General features: G+C 23.2%; 6 protein-coding genes across 6 annotated transcripts; 3 read left to right on the top strand and 3 right to left on the bottom strand.

Moving 5' to 3' along the window:
• Positions 1 to 111: 111 nt before the first annotated feature.
• On the top strand, positions 112 to 578 carry T551_02620 (uncharacterized protein; the record flags this gene model as incomplete). Its single annotated transcript, XM_018374883.1, has 3 exons — positions 112 to 216; positions 260 to 384; positions 428 to 578. The coding sequence occupies 3 exons, from the start codon at positions 112 to 114 to the stop codon at positions 576 to 578; spliced, it is 381 nt and encodes a 126-aa protein (XP_018228763.1).
• A 1,345-nt stretch (positions 579 to 1,923) lies between these two features.
• Positions 1,924 to 3,676, top strand: T551_02619 (mitochondrial-processing protease subunit alpha; the record flags this gene model as incomplete). The annotated part of the gene is made up of 4 exons (XM_018374882.1): positions 1,924 to 2,079; positions 2,127 to 2,297; positions 2,339 to 3,227; positions 3,270 to 3,676. The coding sequence occupies 4 exons, from the start codon at positions 1,924 to 1,926 to the stop codon at positions 3,674 to 3,676; spliced, it is 1,623 nt and encodes a 540-aa protein (XP_018228762.1).
• Positions 3,677 to 4,633: 957 nt separating this feature from the next.
• On the top strand, positions 4,634 to 7,998 carry T551_02618 (DNA-directed DNA polymerase gamma MIP1; the record flags this gene model as incomplete). Its single annotated transcript, XM_018374881.1, has 4 exons — positions 4,634 to 6,795; positions 6,838 to 7,000; positions 7,048 to 7,644; positions 7,687 to 7,998. The coding sequence occupies 4 exons, from the start codon at positions 4,634 to 4,636 to the stop codon at positions 7,996 to 7,998; spliced, it is 3,234 nt and encodes a 1,077-aa protein (XP_018228761.1).
• Positions 7,999 to 8,199: 201 nt separating this feature from the next.
• On the bottom strand, positions 8,200 to 9,526 carry T551_02617 (uncharacterized protein; the record flags this gene model as incomplete). The annotated part of the gene is made up of 6 exons (XM_018374880.1): positions 8,200 to 8,358; positions 8,575 to 8,661; positions 8,706 to 8,954; positions 9,067 to 9,136; positions 9,184 to 9,230; positions 9,308 to 9,526. 6 exons carry the CDS (start codon positions 9,524 to 9,526, stop codon positions 8,200 to 8,202), a joined length of 831 nt encoding a protein of 276 aa, XP_018228760.1.
• A 3,858-nt stretch (positions 9,527 to 13,384) lies between these two features.
• On the bottom strand, positions 13,385 to 14,351 carry T551_02616 (uncharacterized protein; the record flags this gene model as incomplete). The annotated part of the gene is made up of 6 exons (XM_018374879.1): positions 13,385 to 13,418; positions 13,476 to 13,541; positions 13,590 to 13,732; positions 13,786 to 13,833; positions 13,878 to 14,073; positions 14,182 to 14,351. The coding sequence occupies 6 exons, from the start codon at positions 14,349 to 14,351 to the stop codon at positions 13,385 to 13,387; spliced, it is 657 nt and encodes a 218-aa protein (XP_018228759.1).
• Positions 14,352 to 15,752: 1,401 nt separating this feature from the next.
• Positions 15,753 to 16,551, bottom strand: T551_02615 (uncharacterized protein; the record flags this gene model as incomplete). The annotated part of the gene is made up of 3 exons (XM_018374878.1): positions 15,753 to 15,978; positions 16,051 to 16,179; positions 16,442 to 16,551. 3 exons carry the CDS (start codon positions 16,549 to 16,551, stop codon positions 15,753 to 15,755), a joined length of 465 nt encoding a protein of 154 aa, XP_018228758.1.
• Between the last annotated feature and the right edge of the window lie 131 nt (positions 16,552 to 16,682).

Below are 16,682 nucleotides of genomic sequence, written 5' to 3'. Positions count from 1 at the left end.
TATAAAAATATTTCCAAGACCATGAAAAATAGCATTAAATTAAAGCCGTCCTAAAAGCTTTATTTATAGTTATATCAAAATTATCTAAATCTAGAATTCCAAAAATATTTGATGGAAAAAAAGAAAATCAACATCACAGAGCTTGTTCATAAATTCAAATTGAGCGGAAAATTTGATTCTTTAAGAAAAGAAATCATAGCAATATATGTAAATTCTGTACTTTTAACTTTATTAAATATTATCATTCTAAATTAAACAGGATACCGGATTACAACTTAAATCCAAGCTTGAAGAAATAATTAATAAAGAAATAAGCAATAATTATACATTATTTATTCAAGATAGAGGGAAAGCTGCAGTAATTATTAACAATATTATTGATAAGTAAGTTGTCTAGAATTTTATATACTTAATATATTTTTTTTAGAAGTAATATTTATAATCATGCAAGAGAATTAATGAATGATACTATGTTTATGAATAAAGAGTTTCGTGAAAGAATAAATACTATTATGCAAGAAATTAAAAATGACTTTGAAAAAGTTCCAGAAAAAAGAAAGAATGATAATATCGAATGATCATCTGTATAAAAACAATTAATATGAAAAGTAAAGAAATATAGCAATTAGTTAAAACTACTACAAATATTTAGTATATAGATCACAATTCTATAGTTAATTATAACAGTATATTTTCGAAAAACTATTACATTAATAGAATATTTTCTACAAATTTTTTAATATATTTATTAATAATAAAAAAATATCATTAATCATTAAGTCAAAAACATCATATTATATTATATAAATAATTAATATAGAATCTAAATTTTTATCAAAAAATACAAGATCAAAATATTAACACTATTTCTTCTAAAATTACCAATAAATGTTTTCCATATTTTTACAAAATGATAGAAAATTCATAATAATATATTATCTAAAGTTTACTATTTAAAGTAAATTTTATAATTATTTTAAATAAAAATTAAAACTCAAATATTTATATATTTTTAAAAAAACAAAATTTATTAAAATGATAGATCAATTAATTCTAAACATAATTTCAAAACTTTTCATTTTCTAATAAAAATTTTTATTTTAATTTTTTTTATTCTATCATCATTTATATATCTTTTGAATAATAAATTATATATTATAAAATATATAAATTTTAGAATTAAAAAAATAGAAAAAAATCATTATATTAATAAAAAATATAACTCTTAAAAATATTAATTTAAAACTTCAAAAATGTTAAAATATATTTAATTAAAATAATTAATATATTATATTTTTTTATTTTTAATAACAAAAAATTTTATAAATTTTATATAATTTTATATATTCAACAATAAAAAAATATTAATATATAATAGTTTAAATTTGAACTTGAAATTTTTAATATTCTAAAAAATAAAATTTATCCACGTAAATATAAAATCATTTTTATTATATAATTAAATATATTTCATATTTTATTTTATATTTTGATAAATTATATAAAACATTGGCGTTTTTAGATATAGATATAAAAAACTACAAAAATTAAATTAATATAAAAACTTCAAATATTTTTTCAAAAAACTTAAATATTTTATAATTTTAGTTTTATAAATTAAACATAAAAAACTATTTCTAAAACAGAAAAAAACATTATCTATATCTTTTAGATTATAATTATAATATAAAAAATAACTTCAAAAAAAAAAAAAATTCTACTAATCTTAAATCAATGAACCAAATTATAAGCTTTTAAATGTTTTACAAATAAAATTATTATAATTAATATATTAAAATATAAAAAATATCAAAACTATTAAAGTCATTGACGTCATCAGCTTTTATTAATTATAATTTATTATTTAAATACAAATAAAATTTAAATTAAAAAATCATCTAAATTTCGAGACAAAATATAAAAATGAAACTTAATAAAATAGTTTTTGCACATAATACAAAGAATACAAAACATAGTTTTCTAAAAAAACATATACAATATTTATTTCAAAAAAAGTTATTTAGTACCTCTAAAAAAACATATTTTAAACTTACAAAAAATTCTAATGAACTAAAAAATGTAAGAAAATATTTTTCGAAAATATGGTCAAATTAATATTATATTAGGAATATTCAGAGTTGAGCAAATCATTTGTTCTATCTAATGGAGTTCGTGTTGTCTCCAAAGCTATTCCTGGGCATTTTTCTACCCTTGGAGTATATATTGATGCAGGTTCAAGATATGAACATGATAATATTAGAGGAACAAGCCACCTTATAGACAGACTTTCATTTAAGGTTAGAAAATATTTCATTAGATATAAATCTCATGAAACAAGGCAACTAAAAATCGAAGTGCAGAAAATATGATAAATAGTCTTGAGTCTTTGGGAGGGAATTTCATGTGTTCTTGTTCTAGAGAATCATTGATATATCAAACGGCTATTTTTAATAATGACGTTGAAAACATGATCAAATTGTTGTCAGAAACTATTCTCGATCCAATTATTACAAAGGAGGATTTAGAAGAACAAAAGCTTACTGTACAGTATGAAATAACTGAAATAACATCCAAACCAGAATTAATACTCCCGGAAATGGTTCATATTACTGCTTTCAAAAACAATACGTTAGGAAACCCCTTATTATGTCCAAAAGAAAGGCTACCTTTTATTTCTCTTTCCACTATTTCCGACTATCGAGACCTGTTTTATCGTCCAGAGCGTATGGTTATAGCATTTGTAGGTGTCGAACACGACAAAGCTAGAGATTTAGCAGAGAAATATTTCGGTGACTTCAAAAATAAAGAAACATCTTATAACCCTTTTGTTTTACAAAATAAATCACTAGAATTAGAATTTCAGGAAAAAGCTCTATCAAAAAATACATCTTCTATTTCATTACCTTATGATATCTCTAAAGAAAAAATGTTTTTACCTGCTCATTATACAGGAGGAATAATGAATATACCTTTATCAAAACAAAATCAGGAATTTACTCATATTTATATTGCTTTTGAAGGCATGCCTCTTTCAGACCCAGATATTTATGCATTAGCTACTCTCCAGATTCTTTTAGGAGGAGGAGGATCTTTTAGTGCTGGAGGACCAGGTAAAGGAATGTATTCAAGACTTTTCCTAAATGTATTAAATCAATATGGATGGATAGAAAGTTGTGTTTCATTTAATCATAGTTACACAGATTCAGGAATTTTTGGGATATCAGCAAGTAAGATCTTATTTTTTTTATACTATTATTTTAATTATAAAGGCTGTAAACACGATGCTGCTCAAGCATTAATTAATATCATTTGTCAGGAATTGGTATTTACTATGCACAAGGGACGAAAGGGTATAAATAAAATTGAAACAGAAAGAGCTAAAAATCAACTAAGAAGTTCACTTATGATGAATTTAGAAAGCAAAATGATTATCTTAGAAGATTTAGGAAGACAAGCACAAACTATAAATCAAAAAAAAATAACTGCTCAAGAAATGTGTGACAAAATATCTTCATTAACAGTCAATGATTTGCAAAACGTTGCAGAAAAGATTTTTACAGGCTTAATAAAAAATAAAGGTCAAGGAACAGGACAACCTACAATTGTAATCCAAGGAAAAGCCGAAAAACTTAGTAATGCAAGTGATATTATAAAACGTTATGGATTAGGAAAATAATCATTAATGATATTATTTTAGATTTATAAATAATATATATATTCTCTATATTTGTAATTCTAAAATATTTGCAATTATTGTTATTTAAGACTTTAATATATTCAATTTTTTGAAACTGATTTAAATACAATATTTATAATATTATTGGGCTTTTGATAATAGCATATTGAGGCATCGTTTACAACACACTCATTACATTGTTTCTAAAATTAATTATATATATATTTTATAAATTTTCAGACTTTAGAATCTAAACATAAATATTAATATTTTCGTAACTTAGTTTACTAATACTCACTTATATTAATACAATATGTGTTTATCATAATAAATTTTAATCAATATTTAATAAAATAATTCTAAATTTCAATTTCATTTCAAATTTCTTTAAAAACATTTTTTACTTTTAAAATAACAAAAATCTTAAAATTAAAAAATATATTTAACTAGAAGATAATCTTATATAAAAACAATAAAATATTAAAATTATCAAAAAAAGTCAAAAATAGTCAAAAATATAAATCATTTTTTAATTAAAAAAATTTCTATAATAGAAATACAAATGGAATTATCAAGTTTTAAGCATAATATTTAACATGTTTATTAAAACTATATCAAAACTATATTAAAAATTATAAAAACAAAGATACTTCAAAAAAATTAATATTTTTAAAATAATCTTTAATACCATTAATCATTTAGCCAAATCTAATTTTTTTAAAATATTTATATAATTATTGAAAGAAATATTATCAAAAGTATCATATATACATCTCATTTTATTAAAATTTAATATTTTAAAATTCACTAAACGCAATTTATAAAATTAAAAATTCATAAAGAACACATTTAAAGCAGTAAATATATAATTAATTGATAAATATACAAATAAAATTTTAAATAAAAAATTCAATGAAGATCTATGAATTCTAAAATTATGACAGGTTCAATCACATAATGAGACTATATAACACATTTTTAATAATTAAACATAAAAAATATTCAAAATATAAAAAATATTATTATACATTAAAACAAAAACCCAAATTAAATATCATAAAAGAAACATTTTTTTCTACATACCTAAAAAATGCTCAAACTAAAAGTTTTAAAATAACTTATCAAACAAGAAAATACTCAGATGAAAACAAAATAATAAAAAAAAGATTCAATGAACTTGGAATACAACATATCAGTTCAAATTTGCATTCACAACTTTTTCCTGATGGACTACAACCACCTGATAGTGAATTAATTGAACTTTCTCGAAAACATTTAACTGAACATAATTTACTAGGAAAAAATACAAAACCTACCGAAGACGTTGAACTTGATCTTCCACCTTTACAAGGAAAAAATTTAGATGAACACTTTTATAGAATAGCAATGGAGGTTTCAGAGCCTTATCTTAGCTACTCAAAACAATTTGCTTCAATAACTTTACCAACTAAACCTAATTCTTGGATCATCAGATCAGGTTGGACACAATATAATTCAGATGGAACTACAAAACCTATAGAATATCCTAATGAAAAATCTATGGTATTTGATGTAGAAGTATTGTATAAAAACAACCCTTTTGCAGTTATCGCATGCGCAGCTACGGAAAATGCTTGGTATGGATGGTTATCGCCATGGGTTACTGAAGAGTCAGAATCTCCTAGACAACTTATATCTATAGGAGATATCGGAAAACGAATAATTGTTGGACATAATGTTGGATATGATAGGATTCGAACAAAAGAAGAGTATAGTATAATAAAAAAAGAAAACGCTTTTATAGATACCATGTCGCTGCATATTGCAGTAAATGGAATGTGTTCTAGACAAAAATCTACTTGGATAAAACATAAAAAATATAAAGAACTAAAAAAAAAATTCAAAGAAGAATCTTCAACACCAACACTTCTTAAATTATTAGAGAAACTAGAAGAAAATGATACAGAAGAATTATGGATGTCTAACAGCTCATCAAATAGCCTTCAAGAAGTAGCTAAACTTCATTGTCATATTAAACCAAATAAATATATTAGGAATTTATTTGAAAAACTTGACAGAAAAGGTGTTAAAAATCAACTCAATATGCTAATGAACTATTGTGCTAATGATGTGGATATTACTCATAAAATTTACAAAAGCATTTTCCCCTCTTTTTTAGAACTCTGTCCACATCCTGCAAGTTTTGGAGCACTTCTAAAAATATCATCATCATTTCTTCCAGTTGATAAATCCTGGGAATCGTATACAGCTAGATCAGAGAAGATATTTCAAAATCTTTCAAGATCTGTTCATGAAAGACTTATAAAATTAGTAGAAAATGCACTAGATCAAAAAAATAATGAAGACACAATAAAAAACGATCCGTGGCTAAAACAGCTAGATTGGAATACTAAACCTATTCGAATAGTAACAGACAAAAAAACAGGTGAAAAGAGGTTAGCAAAAAAACAAAAAAAACCAGGATTTCCAAATTGGTATAAAAAATTATTTCCATCAAACAAAAGTGAAATAAATATTACTGTTAGGTCTAGAATTGCACCATTACTCTTACGATTAAATTGGGAAGGATATCCATTAGTCTGGTCTGATAAATATGGATGGACTTTTCAAGTTACAAATCAAGAAGCTATAGAAAAATTTCTATCAGAAAACTATATTTTATGTAACATGGAAGAAGAATCAATTGATACTTTAAGAAATAATACTAGTGCTTCATACTTTAAAATTCCAAATAAAAATGGACCATCTGGTCGTTGTGGCTCTCCTTTATCTAAAAGTTATATAAAAGCTTTTGAAGACGGCTTATTAAACTCGGAAATTTCATATGCAAGAGAAGCTTTAAATATGAATGCAGCATGCTCTTATTGGATTAGCTCTAGAGAAAGAATTATGTCTCAACTAGTAATATGGGACAATGAAATGGATATTGGGCTTAAAAATACTCAAAATACCCTAGGAATAATCCTCCCTCATATAATCCCTATGGGAACTATTACTCGACGTGCCGTAGAAAATACTTGGTTAACAGCTAGTAATATAAAAAGAAATAGAATTGGTTCTGAATTAAAAGCAATGATAAAAGCTCCTTCTGGATATAAATTTGTTGGCGCAGATGTTGAGTAAGTTTTACCATTTTTATCCATATATTTACTTCTTTTTAGTTCAGAAGAATTATGGATTGCTAGTCTTTTTGGAGATTCTCAATTCAAAATGCATGGAGCTACAGCAATTGGATGGATGACTCTAGAAGGAACAAGATCAGCAGAAACAGATATGCATTCTGTTACAGCAAAAATATTAGGAATATCACGAAGTAATGCTAAAGTATTTTCTATTAATAACATTATGATATTTAGTATTGATTTTTCAAGATTTTTAATTATAGTCGAATATATGGAGCAGGGATTCGTTTCGCAATTCAATTATTACAAAGATTTAATCCAAAATTAAGCGAAAAACAGGCTAAAGAAATAGCAACAAAACTTTATAGTTCTACTAAAGGAAAAAAATCATGGATTACTCACATTCTTTCTAAAGAAAACGAAAAAAAAAAATTATCAAAATATTTTCCCCGAAAACGATTTTGGCATGGTGGTACAGAGAGCTATGTTTTTAATATGTTAGAAGAAATTGCAAATCAAGAAATTCCTCAAACACCTGTATTAGGTTGTTCTATAACAAAAGCACTATTACTTAAAAATATTAATCCAGGTGGATTTATAACATCAAGAATAAATTGGGTAATTCAGTCTTCTGGAGTCGATTATCTTCATTTATTAATTATTTCAATGGAATATTTAATAAAAACATATAAAATTAATGCAAGACTAGTTCTAACAGTACATGATGAAATTCGTTACTTAGTATATGAAGAAGATAAATATATTTTAGCGCTTGCTTTACAAGTTAGTAATCTTTGGACAAGAGCTATGTTTAGCCAAAAACTTGGAATTAATGATGTTCCACAGGTATTTTATATTATTTGCAAAAATCTATTATTAATAAGCAAGTCATGTGCATTTTTTTCTAGTATAGATATAGATCATGTACTAAGAAAAGAAACAAATATGGATTGTATAACACCTTCAAACCCAGAAAAGATTCCACATGGTGAATCATTAAATATTTATCAGCTTTTAGAAAAATTATCTATTTCTCAGAAACTTTTTCTAGAAAAAGAAGCTCCATCCTCAACTATTTTATCATGGAAATATCTAGAAAAAAAGACATTATCTAACATTCAAAAAAAAGACATGTTATGGCTTAAAATTCAAGCAATTAAAGATTCAAAAGAATTCGGAAAAGTAACATTTAATAATTAAAACGAAATTTGTATATCAATAATCAAAAAATAAAAACATATCATTATACAAGTTAGTAAGAATAACAAAACTTATAATATTCATATATACATACTTTATGATTTTCGAAATTATTATATATTTGAATTTCATAAAAAATTTTTTATTATATAATCAACTTAAAAATATGTAGCCCATCCTATTTATATAAAAAAATATATACTAATAATAAGCATCTTTACAGTAGAACAACACTAAATTATTTGAACTTATAGCTTCATGTATTAATTCATTTACTATAGCTTCAACACTTAATGTTTTTAACAACTTCTGAGACACAACTAACAAAGTTCTTTCCATTTCAGTTCCATCAATTTTATTCTTACCATTAATATAGTATTACTCAATATCATCATTTAATACTTCTTTTTTTTATATTTTCCTAATTTTTAAAGGTAATATAATCTTAAGTATTTTTTATTTTATACAGCTTTAAATACCAACTATATAATGGATGATATTTCAAAGTTTCTAATATACTATTAATACTAAACACTTTACGAAATACATTTAGTATAAATTCCAACATCAAAAAACTCCTTCAGTTTGTGTTATACCCATACCATCCACAATATCCCTTATTAAACGAAATGATACAGTTTCAGAGATTAACAAAAATTTACCCTAACAATTAATTAATTACATCTATATTAAAAAAAATACAATACCAGATTAAAAGTAACCCCTAAATCTATATGAACAATTTCTTTATCTGTTTTATCTATCAACATATTATATCCATGTCTATCACCAAAACCTAAACCTAATACATAACCAAACATTGATATAACAACAGTGCTTGTATAATTTAATTGTTTTTGAAACCAATCTTTAGAATTTAAATAATAATCAGTAAAAAAATGTCTAACAGTTTTAAAATGCAAAATAACTTTTTCATAAATCCTAAGCTTAATTTCCTTTAGAAATACAATTTATTGCTTCTCTACACTTAATAGGACTCTAATTATTTGGATAATACTTTTCATAAGCAAAATATAAATAATTTTAAATAGGAAGCGTATGAAAAACCCATTCAAGAATACCAATATTTTTTGCAAAAGGAAGAACTTTATATATGCATATACTTAGATTTCTTTGTCTAATTAAACGATTCTTTTGAAAAAATGCATGAACTTGTTAAAAAACTTACTCCATAATAGCATCTTGCGAAGATCATCGTTATTTCCCTTAACCTACAAATTAATATTGATATAAAAAATCAAAATTTATCAAAATTACCAGCTGTTTATAAAAACAACCATCAACTTACACATTCTATAACCTTTAGTAAGCTAATATTAGAAACAAGCATAAAATAAGAAACATAATACAAAATAACAGGAACATTGTCATAATTGCAACCATTACAAGCTGATATATTCATTGTTGAAAGAGGAAGTTTATATTTTGAAATTTCATCCAAAAATAGACTAAATTTAGAATATGCAGAAAATGTGATATTAATTGTCCCAAATTTATTTCTTTCCATCTTATAAATAGCAAAACCAAAATATGCAAAACAAAAACTCATCGTGTAAACATATTTTCTAATGTTTTGGGCAATGAAAATTCACATAAAATTTCATCAATAGCTTTTTTTCTTAGCAATCCAAATTTATCATCTTTATCAGCTAAATACTTCAATGAAACCAGATAAAACAAGCTATGGTAATGATGATCAATACATATACGTTTTACCAATTCATATAAAACAGACTGAAAAAAACTCTTATTTTCATAGTCTCGATGTAAGTTAATTAAATAAAGTCAAAAACTTACAAATAACTATACTATAAATTAACTTATGTACTATTTGATTAACATTTTCGTTTTTAATATTTAATAACTATAAATTCATACATCTAAAAATATTGTTATCATAATTATCACAAAAAATCAAACTTAAATAATTTTCAATACTTTTCTCTATTTTCTCTAAATAAATTTCCTTATTTTCCATTAAATGATTAAATTCTATTTTATAAATATCAAAGAGTCTTTAACTAGGTAAAAAAGCAAAATTTTCTAATCATATTTAAAAACATTATCAATCATCCGATCTAATACTATAAGTTCTTGACTCTTGTTTTCTTAATTTTTGAATTTTCAAAAAATTTTCAAAAACATTAAAAGATTCAAACTATTTATCACAAAAAGAACCAAACTTGTAAAATACATAACCAACCTCATCCCCATGCTTATTATCACCTAAAAATTTAACAGCAAATTTAAAATAATTCATCATAATAAAATCAAGTCCTTCTAATCTTAAATAAAATATCCATAAAGCTTAAATTTATTAATATAAAACTTTAGCAACTCTTTATTACCAATTGTATAAATAATTCCGACGATATCTCATATTCTCCAGAAATACCAATATTTTTATCAACTATATCACATAACAATCTAACAGAATTAATTCTATCATCTTGATCTCATAATACTTTTGATATCTGAATTACAACAGAAAATAGAAACTCAGGATCTACCATTAAATCATGTTTCAAAAGTTTTTCTGCATACATAAATTGCCGAAAATGCAATTTGCAAATTATCATTGATACAAACCACGTAACACAATTCTACAAGAGATTTTAGCAATCATTTCTGAATTAATGGTTTATGAACAAAATATTTTACAAATAATGTATTTTTCAGAAGAGCTCAACAAAACTTAAGAATAAAATAGCTTCAATAGCAATAAATCTTGCAAAATCAGAAAAAAGATGCAAGTAAAAGTCCTTACTTTATAATGAGATTAATAATAAATAACCAAAATTGCCAACAAAACCAAACATCAGAAAAAAATAAAGAAAAAAATTCAATTTCTGTAAACATTATTAAACCAATTACCCTTTTATCTGACATAAGTAAGTAATTTCAAGTACTTATTATTGAAAAATATCCATTACTTAAAATACTAAAAATATTTATCTAAACACCATTATTAACTACAAAACATTATATACAATATAATCAAAATTAGAGCCTAATGGTGCAAGTGAAAAACCCCATTGTTCAAAATTTCAAGAAAACAAATATTAATCCTTTATAAAATCAAAATTTATATTATTAAAATAAAAAAAAATCATCCAGGAAAATAATCAAAAACCCAACATATCAAAAACTTCTATCATTAAATACATGCTCACTTTTATTAAGAAAACATTTTATAATCATTTTCCAATACTGTACCATGTAAAAAGACTCTTCTATCCATTCCTCTCAAACTTATGCCTAAATAATATATTTTCTAAGGATATTATACAAGGTATTTCATAAAATAAATCAAAATCACCTATTCTTTTATAAACAACAAAAAGTAACTTAAGCATCTCGTCATCAATAATAGAATCATTTAATATCCAATAAATACATATAAACAATAATGATGTTTCCCAAAATTAACAAGAAACAACAGCAAGAACAACATTAAAATAATTCATTTCAAGACGAAAATTTAAATCAAACCCCGAATAATGTATTTAAGATGTTTAAGAGAAAAAATAAAGTATCATTTTTATCATTAAAAAAATATATAGACAATAAAAATTATCCTCATATTGAGAAAAAAAAATAACAATCTTATTTAAAATTGCTATAATAAACATACCTATTCTAACATTTTTGTTAAGCAATAAATAATCAACTGAAAAAATAAAGTTTTTTTCAAAAAAACTTATATATTCAGCAAAATCACCTAAATATCCAAATACAAAATTATCACTAAAATTATACAGAACAATTCGAAGCAAAGACCAAAGCCAATCAGAAAATATTACAGTCTTATCTTTCCAATAATAATCATCGAATCTTAAAAAGGAATACTCCAATAGCAGATTTTACTCAGATACAAATAAATCAGACGTATATATAGAAGCAATATCTTTATACTTACAATCTACAAACTCATTGAATACTTTTAGAGAAATATTTTTTCTATAATTACAATAATAGTATGATCTTCATCGACTAAAAAACAAAACACTGCAGATAAAATATTAAACCTAGAGTCTATGAATACCCTTATTTTAAATTCAGATAATTTTTCATTCTTTATAAATTCCTCTAAATTATTTTATTTAAAATTTTATTTCTTACAAGCCATTGACCTAAAACTTGTACATTATATTATAAAAAATTAGAAGATATTTTTAATGTATTACACATAAAAAATAACATCCTTTTAATTTCAGTAAACTCATCACTTTTAAGTAATAAATCCATGGAACCATTTGTAAGATCTCTAATAAACATAAAGCAAAATCCTAATCAAAAAACTTTATATTACTTAACAATCTAAAAAGAATCTTAATATTCTAAGATTTCATAACTAAAAAATAATCAGAAAAATTTATGATGTTATAATAAGACTTTAAAAAAAAAAATAGATAACTCATATATTCCATCAATCAAACTACAATATTCAATAATCCATAAAAAAGCCTATCTATTAATAAAGTACTAAAATAATGTTTTAATAATTCCAAATTTGATAAGATTCATAATAACATTTAAAAAAACAATCAACTTAAGTGTAAAAAAATCACAACAATGATATGTAGACATTAAAAGATATTGAAGCATTCCTAAAACGTCAATGAAGTATTTAGAAAAACATTAAAACTTTTGCAACCCTTTCAATAAAACCTGAAAAATATAACCACAAGTCATACTCTTATCCAATAAACATATATATACTCTAAATTTTCATAAATATAAAGATTTTTCAATAGTAAAAGTTACTGATTGACAATATAACATTAAATGTCGTAACATTAAATGTCGAAAAATGTATATTATTATATATGAATTATTTAGTTGCAAAATTAATATATCGGTATATTTGCAAAGATCCTGTATACTTTTTAAAACTGTTTTAATTTTATAAAAAAACCAAATAATTCTAGCAATAAATGAAAGATATCAAAATTAATCATTTCTTCAAAACTATTCGTTTTACAATATAAACAAAACTACCTAAAATTTTTTGATGCATATATTTCATCTTTCAAAGTCAAATAGCACACTAATTATCATAAGAAATTTAGATTTTAAAAGACACATAAATTCATCGTCTCCCAAACAATTTTTATAAAAAGAATTAAATATTAAAACTGAATCTATATTTCTTTCATTATAAGATAATAAAGTATATTCAACTATTTTATGAAAAACATTAATTTTTTCTCTTAAAAATAATTGAATTAAATTAAATATTTCAACAACATATTCATTTTCCCCTGAGTTGGAGTATTATTTCATCAAAATCTGAAGAATAAAAATCAATAATAGACGAAAACTTCAAAACTTTAAAAGGAAACATGTAATTTTTCCTCAAAATCTACCATGACCTAATAATTTGAGAACGATGAGCACTAAAAAGATATAACTCAAAGCTAAGATGCAATGATTTACGTGATCATTATAAACACTTTAAAACAAAATAAGAAATAGATTCAAGTTTTCCTAGTTCTATTAAATTACAAAAAGCAACTTTTCTTACATATTCAAATACAATTATAATACTACTTAAAATAAGAGCTTACAACACAATCTTTTCAAATTTTCCCTCACTTATTTCTAATTGATTAACAATATCGAAATAAACCTTAGAGTATTCAACAAGAGTATATATCTCAAACATAAACTCAACCATAACTGCAGAATAAAGAATTTTTAAGTCACTATCCTTTAATAGTTGTAAAAATATGAAACTAAAAATTATATTTAATAATTGTAAACTCGAACTATTGCTTTTGCTAGTTTCAAAAACACAATAATTCTAACGCCCTTATATGAGAAAAGAAAGATGCCAAATAAATTTCTAAAACAACTTTTAATATCCATTCAAAAATCTTACCAAAAACTTTTCTTAATGAAGACAATTTCTCAGTAATTAACCACTTTTTGACTATAATAGTAAGTAAATCTATCGAAATTGTTATAACATCAGATCTTTCCAATTCATATCGAGTCAAACAAATTTTTACAAAATTTTCCAAAACTTCAGAAACATTATCTTCAGTCAGCCTATCAATTAAACAAGAAAATAATTAATTAAGAAAAATCCAAATTGAATAAAATTATCACCAAATTAAAACTTAATAAACAATCGATTTTTTTAAATAAAATTCAAACATACTAAAAATATCTAAACAATTATTACCTAACAAAACAATTTCCATGCATAATGAAACACGCATATTTACATTATTAACAGAATACTTTGCATCTATATAATCTCTTAATAATGCAATGCTTTTCTCTAGATTATTTTGATAAACAATCAATGACTTATCATCATCCATTATTAAACAATCAAAATCCTGCAATTAAAAAAAGTCATTTCATTATTTTAATGTTTACAGTAATCTATAAATTCTTTGGCAAAACAAATTTAATAATATTTTACCAAAATCAGCAACATTATCTTCTATAAAAGAAAGATCATATTTTAAATAAAGTATTCCATTTAAACAATAAAATAGAATATTAACTTCGCGAGAACATTTTCCTGAAGCCGAAAAGCTCACTAATTCTTTAATCAAAACTATTGAAATTTTGATAAATTCATGAATATTTTTACAAATACTAAATATAAAATACATGAAAATGACAAAAGAAAACTAAAAAAAGAGCAAAAGATATCTATATGAATATGAAATGACTCTTTGAGCAACTCAATCCACTTTTTAAAAACAATTTTAACTGTATTCTGAATAGACAATTCAATAAACTTAATTCCAAAGCAATAAATTTGATATCAAAAAGAACACACTATTTCCTAAAATTTTTAATTCATCATACAAATCCTCATATACAGAGATATTTAATTCTCAAACAAAAAATACAAGAAAACATTATTAGAACTTTGTTCCAAAGAAAATAATCCAATAATACCAAATTGACTATTTAGTCTATTTTCAACAGATCCAGAATTCAAGCAACAATTAATAAGAAATTCAACTACATACACTGGAAAATTAAAAAAAAATAAAAAATATTAGATCTTTTTAAAAAATCTAAAGAATCCTAATGTAATGAAAACCAATAAATTAAACATAAAAATCTATCAACACCATATAAGCAATTATTTTCTTCTAAAAGAAAATAAAAGAGAAAAAAAAATGACAACTATCGTTTGAAATAACTACAAGACTGTTTATTTCAATAGAATCAAAAATATGTTAAAAAGCTGGTAATATTATTATAATATCTATTACATTAAGCTCTAGAAGAGAAAGCACGACATACCGATCTGCATGTAACGGAAACTGATGATTTCCATATACATCATATACATAACTTCAAAATACCAGCATTCATTAAAATATCAGAAACAAAACTATTTATTTGATATATAAACTTTTCCAAGGTAAAAAATTACCAACACCCAAAAGTGCCTGTATTTGTATAATAGTACTACTATCTAAAAACAAACATATAAAATAGCACAAAATACTGAAAAAATCACTGAAAATATTCTTCAGCTCGTTCAAAAAAAAAAAAAAAAACATTACTCGGTACCAAAATATTCTAACAAAACCCAATAATTTATATATATCATTACCAATTTTCTCAAAAAAAAAGTTTCACGTATTTTTAAAAACTCAATACTATTTTCATATATATGTCTAAAAAATCCTGATACTTTAAATTCAAATATTTAAATTATACAAACAGCTATTTAAAGAATAAAAAAAGACTGTTCAGATCTTTTTGTAACCAGACACAAATCTATACACAGCACAGAGAAGAACTAAAACAAAAAAAGGACCAAGTTTTTCTTTTGAAATAGGCAAATATAACGCAATATCATCTATAGTCAACAAATCCTTATCACATTGAACATAATCAATTCGAATACAATTAAATAAATTAAATAAATTAAATAAATCAATTTCTAAAGCACTTTGATGTAATTCAATAAACTCTCTATACCAATAATGACATAATAATGTAAGTCCTATAATCAACTAATTTTTCAAAAGAAATAATTTTGCAGACCGTAGTTTTATACAAAACTTTATCATATTACAAGCGGCTAAAGACGAAAGCTCAAGATTATTTACCAATATTCTTTGCATAATTAAATTAAGAGCTGTAAAAACAGATAAATGAATATTAATTTCCAAACTATAAAAAATAGAAAATTTAATAAAAACTCATTGAGTTTAAACAATTGCTTAATGGAACAGCAGACCAACTAACAAGAACCTGCAAACAATACATTAACTCAACATTTTCATATTTTAAGCAAAATTTATCTTTAAAAAATTATTAAAATTATTTATATTCTTTTTATGGCTCAATAGTACTAAATGGCATCTATATCAAAAAAATTAAAATCATTACTAAAGCTAACAATGAGTAGCAAAATACAATTAATTTTTCCTACTCAGGAAGAATAAGGTATTCTAAATGTAGAAAATAAGAAAGAATAAATCTGGCATTTGATATAATCAACACTTTTGCTTGATATAAAATTCCTCCAGTAATAGATAACATATCAACTATATAATTTAGTATATAGAGTTTTTGCTTTTAAAGATTTATTTCCAAGCTCTATAGTAAGCCTTAGAGCAACTCCACATTCTTAAAAAAGTCAAACATAAAAACACTAATTTTCTTTTTTTATA

The sequence above is a fragment of the Pneumocystis jirovecii genome, assembly GCF_001477535.1.
Source record: "Pneumocystis jirovecii RU7 chromosome Unknown supercont1.12, whole genome shotgun sequence".
NCBI classification, from domain to species: domain Eukaryota; kingdom Fungi; phylum Ascomycota; class Pneumocystomycetes; order Pneumocystales; family Pneumocystaceae; genus Pneumocystis; species Pneumocystis jirovecii.
This window is presented reverse-complemented; position numbering and strand designations above follow the sequence as displayed.